The sequence below is a fragment of the Antennarius striatus genome, chromosome 11 (assembly GCF_040054535.1).
Source record: "Antennarius striatus isolate MH-2024 chromosome 11, ASM4005453v1, whole genome shotgun sequence".
In the NCBI taxonomy this organism is placed as follows: domain Eukaryota; kingdom Metazoa; phylum Chordata; class Actinopteri; order Lophiiformes; family Antennariidae; genus Antennarius; species Antennarius striatus.
Window position 1 is genome coordinate 15,723,382 of NC_090786.1, and position 16,191 is coordinate 15,739,572.

The 16,191-nt window shown below is 42.0% G+C and overlaps 1 protein-coding gene across 3 annotated transcripts; it reads right to left on the minus strand.

The window, feature by feature from the left end:
* Positions 1 to 511: 511 nt before the first annotated feature.
* ppp1r21 (protein phosphatase 1, regulatory subunit 21) lies at positions 512 to 13,750 on the minus strand. 3 transcript variants are annotated; one of them, XM_068327973.1, is made up of 22 exons: positions 13,188 to 13,750; positions 11,573 to 11,641; positions 10,990 to 11,136; positions 10,746 to 10,847; positions 10,481 to 10,645; positions 10,340 to 10,398; positions 9,459 to 9,553; positions 9,241 to 9,293; positions 8,357 to 8,506; positions 8,129 to 8,230; positions 7,957 to 8,045; positions 7,725 to 7,861; positions 7,540 to 7,632; positions 6,971 to 7,098; positions 6,250 to 6,399; positions 6,036 to 6,128; positions 4,147 to 4,458; positions 3,748 to 3,783; positions 3,512 to 3,628; positions 2,817 to 2,915; positions 2,606 to 2,734; positions 512 to 2,005 (listed from the first exon to the last, which is right to left on the minus strand). In XM_068327973.1, the coding sequence occupies exons 1-22, from the start codon at positions 13,245 to 13,247 to the stop codon at positions 1,976 to 1,978; spliced, it is 2,415 nt and encodes an 804-aa protein (XP_068184074.1). In that variant the 5' UTR covers positions 13,248 to 13,750; the 3' UTR covers positions 512 to 1,975. The 3 variants fall into 3 exon arrangements, with proteins under 3 accessions (XP_068184074.1, XP_068184075.1, XP_068184076.1); XM_068327974.1 differs by having other exon boundaries at positions 513 to 2,005; positions 4,147 to 4,401; XM_068327975.1 differs by lacking the exons at positions 512 to 2,005; positions 2,817 to 2,915 and having other exon boundaries at positions 2,631 to 2,767.
* Positions 13,751 to 16,191: the final 2,441 nt, after the last annotated feature.

Here is a 16,191-nt window from a genome sequence, read left to right on the forward strand (position 1 = left end):
TATGGAATCCTTCCTTGTCTGTTGGGGCACAGGGCTTTAACATCTCATTTGTAATGTTTGCTCTCATCAGGGATGTTATCCCAGCAATACTTCTGAGGCTGCTGTCGCATTATAAATTGGAAAATAAATGTTAAAGTCAGTGGTGTGTAAACATTTTTGATTTGAGTTCTGCACACAGCTCTTCAATACAGAAATCCATTTTGCCAATAAACCCAGTGTAAGTGGGAGTTGAATAATTATTTTCTAACTGTGTATGACTCAAGCTCACATGCAGTATCTAATTAAACATTAACGTAATGGCAGTGATTCTATTGTCTGAACTTGAATAAAAATGTGAGCACACACCCCCTAGAAGGGAGGACATACGTTCATAAAGAATAAAACCTTTTAAGTTTGATCTTTTACTGTTCACATTAGATGCAAGAAAATACTTCAAAATTGTGTCCACTCACCAATGCACTTGCAAAAGTTTAAACAAGTCCAGTTGTCATATATCAGAGCTGTTTTTAATAATGGAAAATCTGAAATCCCACTCTCACCCATCACTCTCTGAAATGTCACACAAAAACAGACCAGTCAGATATTTATGACCAGGAGAATCTAAATACACGAAACCTTTGAATGGTACACAGGTGCTTTATTTTGCTTCACATACTGACATGTGCTTTTGAACTAGTTACACTGTGAGAATACAACTATATTCTGTTGAAATCATTTGGGGGGGGGGGGTTGGACTGGTGAGTCTTTTTGGTGAGAGGTTTGCTAATAAACAGTTCTGTCACTTCAAAAATGAAAGGCTAACCTATAACCACTGTTAGGTTTCCAGTTATTTCACTGTAAACTTGAAGTGCACTCTGCCACGACTTGACTCAGGCTGACTCAGCACCATTTACCAGACAGACCAAACCCTGGAACACTTCAATATATAAAAAAAAATGATACAGTACAATTAGACTGATTTAAAATAAGAGTATATTCATATTAACCCTTTTCGTCCATACAAATTACAACATGAATTAAGAGACTGTTCTGGGGCGTCAGGCTTCTGAGTGCACATTCACATTGACTTTGGTGATGATAACGACTATGGTAACTAAACACAGACACATTGACACCATCTTACGAGCTGCAACTTGTCCATCCTGCCCTTTAGTCGAGGTAAACGATCGATCAGTGCTAAAAAGGTAGACATTTTCTTCTTTCTCCCAGTAGAATGAACTTTCCCAAATTGAAAATGAATTCAAGTGTGTGGCTCTCTCTGATTTTGAAGCCCTTTGTTCCAGAGAGGATTGTGGTTCATGCAGGTGTTATAAAGGGTATCTGTGTCAAATGCAGACATACAGGACCCTTGGAGCCACTCGCACAAAAAGTCTCAAACTTTATGAAAAAAAAACCTAAGTGTAAAACAAAACTGACACAATGGAAAGCCTGGTGTCACAATCGCACAATGAGAAGACACTCTGCACACACGAACACACGCACGGCCCCACCAACATTTAGTCTGTTGGTGTGCTTCCACAGGTGAGCATTGCACACATATGTTAAGCAGAAAAAACGACACAATGACGAGCAGGGATTGGTCTTCAAGTCTTCACTTCAGTGAGAATTACCAACTGTTTTTTCCTCTGTCCCTTTTGGGGAAAAGTTTCTCTCCCACCCTCTTTTTGCTCGAGTTCAAGCAGCAGCTTCCAGCACTGTTACAGAAAGCACTTTTAGCAAACGTTATAACTGGTGCCTTGGAAAGCAAAAGATAAAAAAAAAGAAGCTTCTTCAGTCAAATATTTTCAAGCCTCTGTACAGTTCATATCTACTGTCACTGCCCGATAGCAGGAGTCTGAGGCTCCAGTAGGGGACCTGTGGTCTGGTGATAGTGGTGGTGTTGCTACCAGGAGGCTGCTGGGATGCTCCACAGATCAGATCTTCTGTCAAGGTGTCTTTGCCAGTGCCAAATGGAACTAGAGCTTTGAAGGCAGCTCTAACGTCCTTTGTTCTTTTTAGAATTTCCCTAAAGGGAACAGGACATGTGTAAGTTCAGTTCTGCGCTAAAAATTGAAACAAGTCACATCCAGGTTTGGCACATAAAGAAAGGCCCAGTGGAGCGTTTAAGTGCTGTTAATTAAAATAGTTCAGATGACTAGTCCAACATGCTGAGGCTGGTCTCTGGCCTGTGAGAGAAAATCACCGCCTTGAGTTCACAGACATGTTCTGTCCTGCAGCTTCCAAACACGCAGCCGTCTGTGTGTGTACTCGTATGGACATGCTCACTCAAAGCAGACCTCTCCATTTCTGCAGCTTTTAACTTAACGACTTTTTCAGATGGTTCCAGCAGGTGCTTTTCCCATCAGGCTCAGCAGCAACTACAACACCACTTAGGACTTCCTGGTTCACCTCATAACTAAAAGAAACTTTTACGACATCACATTTTGCCGGCAGACCTGAAAAAGATGCCTGACACTCCCTTAAGCCTCTAGATTTTTACCAGTTCTCCACAGCGACGGAGCTTCTGGATTCATTTACGTGGAGACTGACAGATTGTGACAGCTGAAAACAAACTTGAAAGAGAAGCAGAAACTTCAAAAGTAAAACAGGCTATGTAGCATTTTACCTTGCTGCCCAGTTTGAGCGTATCGATTTCCTCTCTTTGCTTACTCAAAGTCTCATTCATACTGCACAGGTGGTCACTCATCATGCTGAGCTGGTCCTCGTAGCTCCTCTTGGTCGTAGTCAGCTCATCCTGTTGAGAGACGCCTCGGTTACACCGTCAGTTCTGGTGGGGGAAGATCTACGCTTAGACCAGAACTCCTTTGGTAATTTACCTGCAAGCGGGTGATGTTCTGATTTGCCAGTTTGACTTCTTCGCTCAGACTCTCCCGTGACTTTTCTGCAATGGCTAATCTCTTGGCCAGAGCGCGACACTAGCAAAAAATACAAAATAACAAATGAAAATAACTGTAGTAACTTGGTGGGTTTAATGCAAGTCTGGCACATCTTACAGATCACTCTGAAAATATGCAATCTAGAGAAAAAAATCTTAAACGACTATCTGAAGGTGAACAGTTTGAAAATACCACAGATGTATACATACTGCAGGAAGCTAACTTGACATTAGAAACATCCCTGTTGCTATGATACAGAACAATGACTGGGAATCCAGTTGATCATAGAGTGAAAGGATGTCACTGATGGAACATCTTGATTCTGTCACTTTTTGTTAACAAAAGGCCACTCTTTGTAATAAGCTTTTATTATTATTATTATTATTTTTATTATTATTATTATCATCATTAAGTATTTCTAAAGTACAAAAAGATAAAAATGAGAGCTAATGTTCAGTTTCTCTCTTCTGTTCTGAATCAAATAAAAAAAAAGAAAACTAGTTGTAAAAAGATTATAGGTCAGAAGACCCGAGAAGTTTATAAAGACGACAAGGCTTATTCGAACAACTCAGAAAAGGTCAGTTCTCTGTTATAATAAGCAGTTAGTGGGATAATCATTCTAGTAAGGACCTCACCTCTGAGTGAAAGTGCACAGCCTTGCTGTCTGAGATCTGGAGCTGGGTGGTGAGCTCCCCAACTCTGGCCATGTAGTGAGTCTTTATTAGCTGCTCCCTTGACTCCTCATCTCCCACCTGCAAACACAAACAACACCCAGCTCGAAAAACACCATGACTTCAAGTACAACTCATTTATTTTATATCTAGAAGCTCTACAGTCAAATGTGTCAATTAGTTGAGTTTAGGAGACTCACATGTTCAACTGTAGGTGTTGTACACAACATGCCAACCTGGAGACAATAAATTACAAAGAAATATTTCAATTAACTTTCAGATGTTATAAAATTGACTTTGAACAAACTAACCATGGAATGAGATAAAAGCTAACACATGAAGCACAGAGACTAGTTGCTCTGGATGTGTGCGCTGCAAACTCTGCACAGACTTTTATAAACAACAGTATTCTTCCATCCTGCCACATCAGCACACTGGGAGTCTGAGGTTCATTAAAAACTTGCTCACTGCAGGAGCTACAAGAAGACAATAACACTTCCTTTGTTGAAGCCATCAGACAACAGGACCAGGGGCAGAAATTTATCCTGCATGCAGAAGCTATCCAGGAACAAATAAAGGAGCCGGTGGAGGTACGGTACCAGACTGGTGCACAGCGTGGCCTCCTTTCCCCCAGCTTTCTGCTCCCTCTCTTCCTCCTCATGGCTCTGAGCGATTGAGCTGGCCGGAGCTGCTTGAGAGTTCGGGCTTCTCCCCAGGACTTCTGCGAGCTGCGCTTCCAGGTCTGTGATGCGCTGGTTCTCCTTTTCCAAACGCACCTTCCCCAGCTGGGCCTCCAAGAGCCAGTGCTCCTTCTCCTGCTCCAGTCGAGCAATCTTCTCCTGGCTCTGCTGCACCTGTAGGAGGCCAACGGGGAGAGGAGAGGAGCAGACAGTGAGCTTTTGGGCAGAAGGCTGAACAAGGGGAAGTGAGAGGGCAGCAGCACAGGGGAAAAACATGGGAAACTGTTAAATAAAATATAGAATAATCAGAAAATGCATTGATTTTTTTTACTATATTTGAAGAAAACACAGTTTACACATAGAATCAAAGCCATTACATTACATCATGACAAAATATGCAAAGGCTGCTCAGCAAAACATTTCACACCCTGTCCCTCAAGAGCGATCGCTAAGATTTCTGAACTTGTTAAATAATTCCTGCAGTTTTGTGGCCAATCTTTTTAGATTGTCTATGGATTTCTTCAGAAAGCAATAAAAAAAAAATCAATGTTTTGTTCTAGAATACAATTTCATCAACCCTGAAAATTTAAACATCCTCTGACAAATTCCTCAACTTGAATAAAGTGATTTGTTAGATTACAAAGAGTACCTAGTGATATAGTCCATGTAGCGTATATTTTGGAATGACTGAAGCTGCTGTGTTGGGTGGAGACTAAAAGGAAGGAGAGTGTTAGTGAAAACAGCTGAGGAGGAGGAAATGAGTGAGGAGCTAGATGTCAGTGTAGAAGTAAATGTACAGGGAACAAAGTTTTTGAGATGTGAGGGCAGCAGTTTCTCAAAACCAAAGTGAAGTGTGTTATTTTCCAACTACTAGGGAGAAGAAAGCTCGCCCTGAAGCAAAACTCAAACACCTCCTCTCCTCTTCTTCCCCCTCCTCACACCTACCCATTAAAACAAGGGCCCCCCCAATCTGTGTGCAGCGCACAGGAGAGCAAATAGCATCGAAACCCGTGAAGCTTTCGAAAGGCTAAATGAAATCAACATGAATTTTCATCCATCCATCCATTTTCTTTACGCCGCTTCATCCGCTGTCGCGGGTCACGGGGAGTTGGGAGTCTATCCCAGCTGGCGTAGGGTGTGGGCGGCACGGTGGCGCAGTGTGTAGCGCTGTCGCCGTACAGCAAGGCGGTCTGCATCCCGCTCTGTTTGGCGTTTGCATGTTCTCCCCGTGTCTGCGTGGGTTCTCTCCGGGTTCTCAGCCCTCCCCCCAGAAATCAGAAAATGCATCCAAAAACATGCATTTCTGGTTAATTGGCCATTCCTAATTGCTCGTAGGGTGTGAGTCTGAGCGTGTGTGGTTGTCTGTCTTTGTGTGGCTCCGCGGTGCACTGGCGTCACGCCCGGAGTTTACCCCTCATCACGCCCTAAGACAGCTGGGATAGGCTCCAGCTCCCCGTGACCCGCTACAGCGGATAAAGCGGTTCAGAAGACGAATGAATGAATGAATGTTTGGATGAAAACGATTCTACTTGGCCCACACTGTTATGTAATTCAGCAAAGAGTAATAATAACCTACAAATAATATTAAGGCGTTTCAACAAAGACAAATATATTTAAATGTTGGCAACTTCTGTTACTTTCATCTCTATGTTATTATACTTCTGTGTTTAGCGTGACAAAAGATGGCTTCCACTCTGACTCACGCACGCAGCATCATTCACAGATCGAGAAAAGCTCTCGCCCCGATACGCGGCCCATTTAGCCAACAGAAACGATAGAATGAACAGTTCCGGACACGACCGTCTCACCTGCTGACTGAGACCCTCTCGGCTCTCCGTGGAGCTGGTGAGAATGCGACGGTTTGACAGGGCTTCTCTGTAGGGAACAGACTGAGGCCTGGGCTGAAACAGTGCAATAGGTACTAGTGAGAACATTTCACAATGACACAGGACATGTTTGCTTCATAAAATGACTTCGACTTGTTACATACAGATGTAGGCTTTGATGTGAGCAGATACTGACCTTGGTGATGGCGTGGATATAGGCAGCAGCTTTCTTTTTGTTGGCCAGCATATTCTCTGCTTGCAAGGGGTTGAGTGTGGCTGTGTTACCTCTTGGACTGTAGCCTGGCGATGTGAAGAAGTCCAAGTTGTTGCTGAAGAAAGTGGCAATCTACGACAAAACATGTGACACCGTGTCTCCTATTAGTCACACAAAGAAAAGACCTCTCGTTGACTGAAGAAACGCCTCCTGTTTCGACGCAAACGCTCGACAGTCAGTGTAAAATCAATGAATTGGTGTTTTGACACTCTTCTGGATAATAGTTTGAGCAACGGAGAATTTACGCCTCTAGAAATTGTCCCACCTGACGTGCAGCTCGCTCACACGTCACTTGCCAGCGTGTTATTCAAGGATGAAACCAAACGGACTGTGCCTCCCATCAATAGACACACATCAGCCAACAGTTTGTTTGACTCACAAAGTAAAATGTTTTATCCCCGACTGGGAGCAGCTGTACAAACGGTGGTCTGGATAGCATCTTTGGACATTTAACTGCAGCCCACCTGAGATCTGCAGTCCTGTGATAGTGCTTTAGTGGAAAATTATCCAATTGCTCCATTTATACTGAAAACTTAGTTAATCGCAATTAAGCTTTATGCATTGGAGGGAACAAATGGCACATTGATGCCTAAATATACAGGAGATGTAACCACGGATGCCGTCTGCCCCCTGGTGGACAGACCTTGCCGGTGCTGATAGTCAGAGAAGCCAGCGATCCCAGCAAGCACTCTGAGGTGGTGCAGAGCTTCTGAGTGATGGTGGGGAGCTCCTGCTCCAAGCTGGCCTTCTGGTTGTAGTGCTTTGACATCTCTAGACAAACAGAGTGGGAACACGTCAGCGAAAGACGCTTGGATGGAATCTGTTATCTGTCCGTCTTCAGCTTCACAGACCATGTTAATCATCTTGTGAGCTCAAAAGACAGCTGTTTGATGACACTCCTGTGCTGACTGTTGTAAATGGAGTGCAGCATGTTTACATAAGAGCAAAAACATAAATTAAGATGGGCATGTAAATGTGACTATTCTCCACCACTGAGCGTTACATCATACTTGCATCTGATGTTACAGTGTGCCTGTTGCCACAATCAACAATCTGAATATTTACTGTTTAAAAAAATGATGCTGGTGTTAGGGTGGGTAATGTCTGGAGGTAATGACTGGCAACAGCAGCGAGGTGGTTGTGCGAGGGAACCACTGTGCTGCATTAAAGGGACTGCGGATGGTTTAGGGCTGCAAGAAAAACGCCGCCCACCTTTAATGGCATCATAAAGGCTGTGTAGGCAGGCTGCCAGCTGGGTGAAGACCGCCGAGATGCTGCTCTGTGGCAGAGCATCCTGACGAACACCTGTGACATATTAGCAACTTTTAAACATGATGTATCATTTCAGAGCAACTTCATATATATATATTCTTTATTTTCAGCCATTGTTAACTCACTGAGTAAGGCCAAAATGTTAATGTAGTTCTGCAGCTTGTCAAACACTGAAGTCACCCTCTTCATGTCTCTCTGCAGCTCCTGGTTTTTGGCAGTAAGGGCAGCTGTACAAAGAGGTGCCTCACACTCCTCTTCCAGACTGAAAGGGGAAGACGAGCTAGTTATCAGTACACCCTGCTTCACTCCATCTCTACATCACACACACACACACACACACACATAAAAAGATCACACCTTTTCAGCTGGTAGGGGAGAAGCTTTTTCAGAAAGAGGGTGTATAAGGAAAAATGCTCAGCAAAGCTCTTCAGCTTCACCACAGTCTCCTTGGATTCAAGAGGAGAAAAACCCAATCAGTGGTTGATTATAAGCAAATTATGAATGAGCTTAAAAAATAAGGAGCACACACCAGCACAGTGACCGTGTCCTCTGTGATGCTTTGGTGAAGCTGCATAAAGCTGTCCTCCAGGGGGCGCACATAGGCCGCATTTTCATGGAGATACTGTGAAAACTGAAAGAACAAATGTTGGCTGACGACAAAACATTTTACATGACAAACCACTGCTCATGTCTTCTCAACATCATGTAATCGTACATGTTGCATATAATATAAGAGAAGTCTGCAGGGATGCTTCACCTTCTGGTTCAGAGGGGAGATAGGCTCGATGGAGGAATCCCGGGGATAGATGTGTACTCTCTGTTCTGTGTATGAATGAAAGTTCAGCAGAGCAACAACAAGGTCCTGAAGAAAGCTCAGGGCCTGTCCCACCACGTCACGCGCTTTGAGCTACAACCACACAACATAACACAAACCACACACATCAGACCAGTATATAAATTTTTTTTTAAAAATTGTCATAGTCTCGTTTTAGCTGCATTAACTTTGACTGATAATAACCGAAGATTTAATTATTGCAAAGCCAAATTAAATAAAATGTACCAAATTCTAACTCCAACATTATGGAGATTTTTTTTTTACTTTCTCAGTCTTAAATGATCATGATGTGAATGCCTTTTTGTTTTAGACTGTTGGTGTGACAAAACAAGGTGACAGAAGGCATCGTTTTAGGATTAAGAAGATAATTACAGGAAGTTCTCACTATTAACTGGAATGTGATCCCTTTGAGATAATAAGTAATGAAATGATGGGTTGTTGCAGTGCTTTCCACCACTTCGGAAGTGTATCCATCTTCAATTTAATTCAATTAATTCATCAGATTATTGAAATACTTTCAATACTTTGGACAAAGTTTTCTATCCATATTTAGAAAAATAGCATTGTATGGATTTTTGTTCAAGGTCCATCAATTCAACATGTGACTGCCACACCGACTACAGACTAAACAGTCTGTCAAAGTCTATTTAACAGTTTGATGTTTGCGTGCAAAAAGAAATTTCTAAACCTGTTGGAAAAATAAAGCACTTATTATTCCACCAATAAACAACAGTAAATGTTCACTTTTCATACAGGAAACACTTGTGCACAATAAACCTGTCGTTTGGGGTTGTTCTCTCACTCACCTGATGCTTTCGGTTGTGAGGGGGCACGTTCAGGCTGTTGTAGTCTCCATATTCTGCAGGGTGGGTGAGGAATGCAGTTAAACAGAGAACACTGTTTGACCTGACAAACAGCTTAAATGCCTCCCATCTCTTTGCGTGTGGAATCTCAGTTCAGTGTAGCGTTACACTATTTACAGTATCAGTGGTGACATCAGTCATCTGCTCGTTCAGATACTCACTGGTGTCATTAAAGGGGACTTTCTCCTGGATAACACTGCTGCTCTGTTTCACCTGTCTGTTCAGCTCCGACTGACACCGTTTCAGCTGCTGCTGACTGCAAGTAGAATAATAATAAATAGTCATTCTGGTAAAACTAAGGTCATTGTGCTCGGCCCAAAATCTGCTAGGGATGTAGGGCCCAATGATGTAATAGCCTTGGATGGCATCACTTTTGAGGCCAAAACCACTGCGAGGAATCTAGGTGTCACTTTTGATCAGGATCTGTCGTTTAATTCACACATAAAACAGAATTTGAGAACGGCCTTTTTCCATCTCCGAAACATTGCTAAAATCAGGCATATTTTACAAAAGAGAAATGCGGAGAAATCCATCTAGAGCATTACGCTCTCAACATACTGGCCTACTGCTGGTTTCTAGAATCTACAGTAGGACAGGGGCTCATTGTGGAACCACCTCCCTACCTCAGTTCAGGAGACAGACACCCTCTGATTATTTAAGACTAGACTTAAAACATTTATTTTTCAAAAATTTTAAAATTAAGGCGGCTTAGACTGCTTAGTTGTTTTTCTTATAGACTTACACTGCTGGAGACTCAACATCAAGACTCACTGAGCTCCTCTGTCTCTCTGGAGGGTTGGGTTTTTCTGTCTGTTAAAGCGCTTTGAAATGTCTGTTGCCATGATTAAGCGTTTTATAGATAAAACTTGATTGATTGATGAAGCTCTAAATCATCACTGGATTGGTAACAAGATGCTTAATATTTCTGCTTTATTACAACCATACCAACATCTATTTTTAAAACACAATGGCTATATATATCTGTTGTGACACTCCTCAAGGAATGAATTATTCTCGAATGTTGTTATCGACGAGGGCATACCACTCTTCTGTTCGCACTCTGCACTCCTTCGCTTCCCTCTCCAGGGTTTGTGTTTTCACCTTCCAAAAACAAAAAACAAATGCATTTTAATTCCTTAAGACATCATGAACGTCACCTTCCTCCTGCTGCGTGCATCCTCACCTCTAAACGAGCTTTGTCGTTCTGCAGCCGCTCGATTGTGTCCGTGTACTTAGCAGTGAGTCCGTCCACAGCAGCCTGGTGCTGCTTGGACTCTTTTTCCAGCTCCTGGAGTCGTGCCTTCAGCTCAGCCTCCTGCCTCCTGTGCTGTTCATCTGCTTCATAGAACTAACGTGTGTACAGCAGAAAACAGAGCCGTCAGGTGAACAGCCTCTCCAGAACATTGAACGTCTCGTACAAAACAATGACAGACGACACTGCAGCTCACTTGGATATGAAGTCTCTCATTTTCTTCTATCTTTTTCTGCAGGTCCTCGTCAAAAACGCTCTTGGTCTCCAGGCCATGCTGTGATGGAGAGTCTCCTTTACTCTAGAGTAGGTCAAGATAAAATACTGGCTGTTAGTCATGATCATCGAGCCCTAGTCTGGCTCTGGTCCATTACAGATGTGAATTTTCAGAACTACAGTAACTAATGTTCCTGATTCATTTCATGAGCGTTACAAAAACAAACCTTCCCCTTTCTCCCCTTGGCTTCGCTAACTGCTAGCTCCTCTTGAAGCAGCTCAACCCTCTTGGCCAGCTGCTGGTTCCTGAAACTGAGACTGTCCATCTCCTGCTCCTGCTTCCTTAGACTTTGGTCCCTCTGCTTCAGCTGCTCCTGATGAAGAGGATGACAAAAACGTGCAAGGCATAACACCACCACATGTGTCTTCATTACAACTGATTAAGCAAATCGCTACCTCTAAATCATGACATTGCTCTAGGCACCATAATAGAATTTATAGTACTTGTTTTGATTAAAAACAGAGACTTCTTGGCAAATATGCCAGATTTGTAATCATTGAACCTCTGCTAACCCAACAGAGGCACTGTAACAAGTACCAGTGACATTAGGTGACCCGCTTGATTTGAGTGGATGCCAAAACACTGATCCACCAGCAGCTCGATGATGCACTAACTGATGAACTGCTTACATTACAATCTGAATTTGAATACAGTAAGTTTGTGTGCTGATTATAATATCAGGAGTAAACTATATATTACAGTTACGTCACAGTTAGAGGTATGATTATTTTTCCTGTTTTATGCGTTACCTTCAGGGAAACAGAGGTGGCCTGTTCGTCGACAACTGCTTTCTTCAGCACCTGGTTCTGCGCACGGAGCTGCAACAATAAAAATGTTCAGGCATCAAAACAAATCAAATACAAAACTAAACATTGACACGGGTCAATACTGCAGTGCTAAATTAAGTGTCATTTGTCTGCAGTATTTTGAGCTAAATTCACAACTGGCTGAATGCAACGTGATCTATTAGAGGCTGGAGGCTGTTTTTTTTTTAATCCTATCCTGTATTATTGGATGTATAACCTTCAAAACATGCTAAACCCAGATTCAAAAAAAAGGTAGACATCAAATACAAAGTCAGTAAATATTAAAAATTACAAATCCGTTTTAACTTTAAAGCAATTGAAGACAATTGCTTTAAATTAAAGTAGAAAGACAAATTCTTTGATAAACCTGGCATACAGGGTTTTTTTTTTATTTTATGCCCATAACAAATTTCAGGACAGCTAGGACAGAGGACATGTTTACCCATGTGTTACATCATGGTTTATTTAAGCAACACTCAATGTTTCACAAGAGAGGTCAGAAATTGTTGAAGTCTTGAAAGAGGCATTCTGTCTCATTTCCTCTTCATTTACACCCGAAGTCATTCACAAGCCAAAGGTTTCAATCCTTCATAATAGACCACATATTTTACATGGAGGGCAGCTCTGGACAGACGGAAGGCCAGTCTAGTGCCAAACACTTGTAGCCCAAAGCCAAATCAGTGAAAGAGATTCAGAATACGACAAAGAAGTTAAAACAGGTTCTCGAGTCCATCCAGAACTATGATTCAAAGAATCGTGTCGGTTTCTAAAGCAGCGCTGCCTGACGGATCAGAGGTCAAGGACATCTGATGCTGGTTATGATCCTTGTTCCTTGTGTGAATATTTAAATGATACTGAGGACCATATATACATTTATTAACATATGCATATACACATATATCAATTCATATAATGAGATGCACATTTGTGTATTCTGTATTGTCTTTTTCTTGCTTTCAATTTAACTGAACGTCAAAATAGAATGAGGGCTATAAAAGTCTGATGACCTTACTGAGCAGCTAGAGGCTTTCACAAGCATATAAAGTGCAAAACTGTGTGTGTGTGTGTGTGTGTGTGTGTGTGTGTGTGTGTGTGTGTGTGTGTGTGTGTGTGTGTGTGTGTGTGTGTGTGTGTGTGTGTGTGTGTGTGTGTGTGTGAGCTGCAGTCAGCACTTCCTCTGTGTTATCAGGTGATCACAGTTGAACAGGAAACCCACTTCTCGTGCTGTCAGCTGACACCGACACAACGGGTGTCCACGTTCCACGAGAAAAAAACACACACCAAAGGTTTTACACTCCATTAATTGACCTAAGATGCTGAAAAAACCTGAGCATAACATGCTTCTGGTTACTTAAAATGTCGTTATTTCTACGTGTAAACACTTTGTATGAAGTAGTCAAATAGTTCCAGCTAGCGATGGAGAGTCAACTGAAGTTACTACTAATGCGTTCCGTCATATCAACACCAAATGTACTTAATAATGGGAAATACATTCTCTTTGTACACTAATATATAATTTAAAAAAACAGACTAAAAAATATTGTTGTTGTTTTTTTACCTTAGAGTACTCCTGTGCCAACTTGCTGTATTTGGACTGCAGGTCCGTAACGTGAGCCATGGTCGCTGCCAACGTGATCCCGTCTGCTTGAAGATAGCCCGGCTAGCAGGTAGCTAGCTGTTAGCTGCTCTCCAAACCAATTGCTTGAATGAGGATTGTTAGATACGTGAGCTACAGCCTGGCTAGCGCAAGCTATCTAGCTCACTCTTCGTACTACTTCCAAACTGACCCCAGCCACATTTTGACAGTGGCAGGGGGGAAATGCCTGACTGTCATCTGATTTAAGCGTATTTCTAAGACCTGATATATACACGATCTGACAGCCACGTTTTTAACTTGACAGTATCGGCGGCATGAAGCTCCTAGCTAGCTACGTAGATAGCTATGTAGCATAACAAATCCCTCCACGGAGTAGAACATGTCCCGTTATGTGAGTAATTCCAGTAAATCTACAGTGTCCGTAAGGATAAGAGTGTACTAACAAAGGCTAGTTGTCATTCGTTCTGTTCAACGGAATTCACTGATTTCCAAAGCACCAAAATCCACCCAAGATCCGACCGGAGGCTGGGTGGCAGAGGTGAGAGGTCAGAGAAGCGCTGCTCGGCGCTGAGCAGGGCGCCATCTAGCGGTGGAAGAGCTCCATCACCATGGAGCTGGAAATAAAGCCAAGGCAACCCTCTGGTATTAATAAATCAATACAACACATTACTCTTTCCTAAATATATCACAAAATACTATTTTCACTTACTGCTACAGTGTCAAATCTATTTAAACTCATGACAGGAGCATCAAGTTCTTTATAGAGAATCTTCAGGAACTGTGACCCACAAGATTCACAGACACCAGCCCGGCATCTGTCAACGTAAGCCTTCATGGAAAAAATATTGGAATTCTTTTCTACTTAAAATCCTTAAAGTTGACACCATATTTTATTTAGCTACGAATCTAAAATGTGCTCTTAAGAGGGATGATATTTTAGGATTTAGGACATTCGTTACAGATAAATTGATATCGATGTAGATGCTGGGATTAAAGTGAATCCAAAATAATTTATACCAATGCACAGCTGATACAATACACAGCTTTCCATATGATAAAATTAATTATACCAGTATCGATTTGGAAGGGCTGATTGTGATATTATTATGACAAAAAAATGCAGATTAGTGCTCTATTTATATAATACCACTTATAATTAAGCAGTTTTATGTTACTGATCAATTATTTAGTGACAATTCCGAGTGTGATGTGGGTTACACTAAAAAAACAAGGTCACAAATCATGAGTGGGTTGTGTAGCACTGCGAAGGGTAGCCACTGTGCTTTCCCTTTAAACCTCACATGACCTCATTTAGACTGGAAGTGAAATGACATGTTGCTAAGGCAGCGATTCTTGCTCAAATCCTACACGATGAATTCAACCAAATCCATAATAATCTCCTCATATTTTCAGTCTTTATTTCAATTTCTTTCTCTTTTTTTCCAATTATCATTGACTTCTTCCTTTGGTCCATAGTCACTAGTATTTGAGTGTTTATTCTATCAGGTGTTAGATGAAGGTGAACATGAACATGAATATTTTTTCAACCAAAGGATGTCCTATGCTGAGGTTTCACGACTCCTCATTTTAAATGCATACAGGCAAAACATAAACTCTCTTAACATACGCAAGCACCACAGCCAGTGGCTCCAGCATTGTCTGGTTGCCAGGCAACTGTCAGCGTGGCGTGGTTGCTAGGGTCATGTGTGTGTGTGTGTGTGTGTATGTACGCGTGTGTGTGTTGGGGGGTGCTCTGATTTCCAGCTGAATTGAGGTAGTCAGTAGGGAGAAGCCCCCTCTCCCAGTCGACACACAAGACTCTATTGAACAATAGAGCTGTGCCAGTGGGCCTGAGGCTAGTCAGACAAGCCCTTGTTCAGGGTCACTCCGTGTTCATCCCACAGTCCTCCATGACTAATTAACTTACAGCAAAGAGTGCCGTTAGGACATCTGATGAGGCATCCATCACTGGCACAGCCCTGGAATTTACATTAACACGAGGTGCATTTCTGGCAGCATGCCATGTTTGTGCATTCAGAAGACATGCAGGAGAAGAATGGAAAATGCGATGGAGCGGCCACACGAAGCACTGAGCACAGCTTGTGCAGTCGAAGCAGCTCTCAACTACTGTTTTACCTCCTGGTAAACAGGAATATTGCTCTTCTGTTAATGCTGTTGCTCAACTCTTACCCTTTCTTAATAGCCATGAAAAACATAATGATGAAAGGACTTCAGTATAAATTCAAGCCTTGGAATAGATGAGGTTTGCTTACTTTACTATCTCTAGGAATAGGATAGGAATAATTTTTTAAGGATCTGATCACCAACAATCAATCATATCAAATATAACTGAGTTCCATAGTAACTAATATGTGGGACATAACTTTTTAAACGGTCTAATAGATAAAGTTAACGACCACCCTCTTGTGAGGCAAACTGTATTTCACGAGTACATGAGTTATGGGTAGCGTATGCCCAGTTAAATATTTAGTTTGCCGCTATTTTTTTCCTCTATGATCACATCTGGACAACGCCTTGTGTTTTATTTCCCTTCATTATCAACAAGTGGCTCCAGATTTCTCCTGTATGGTCTCTCCCGGTATGTTGGATCCTATGTGAAATTAAGCTTCTTATCATTCGTTAATTCAGCACAAAACGTTTCATATTTTCTGCCGGAAGGTGCACATGGTAAATTGGATTATCAGCAGTTGTGAGCTTCTGACTTCTGTGGAGCGTCTGACTCTACATGTTGATGAGGATGTCTGCCTTGTTTTTGAAGTAATTCGGTTGAAGACATGAACGGCCTGCGGTCTTGCATTTGCTGTAAGTTTCCATTGACAGATTCGAGAAGTTTGAAAAGTTTAAGATTCTGCAGAGTTCAGCTTCTTCAATCTTGTTCTGTGAGACTCTGATTAACTGCAGGCATTTCACCAAACATTATCAAGTGTTCTACCCTTCACCTTTT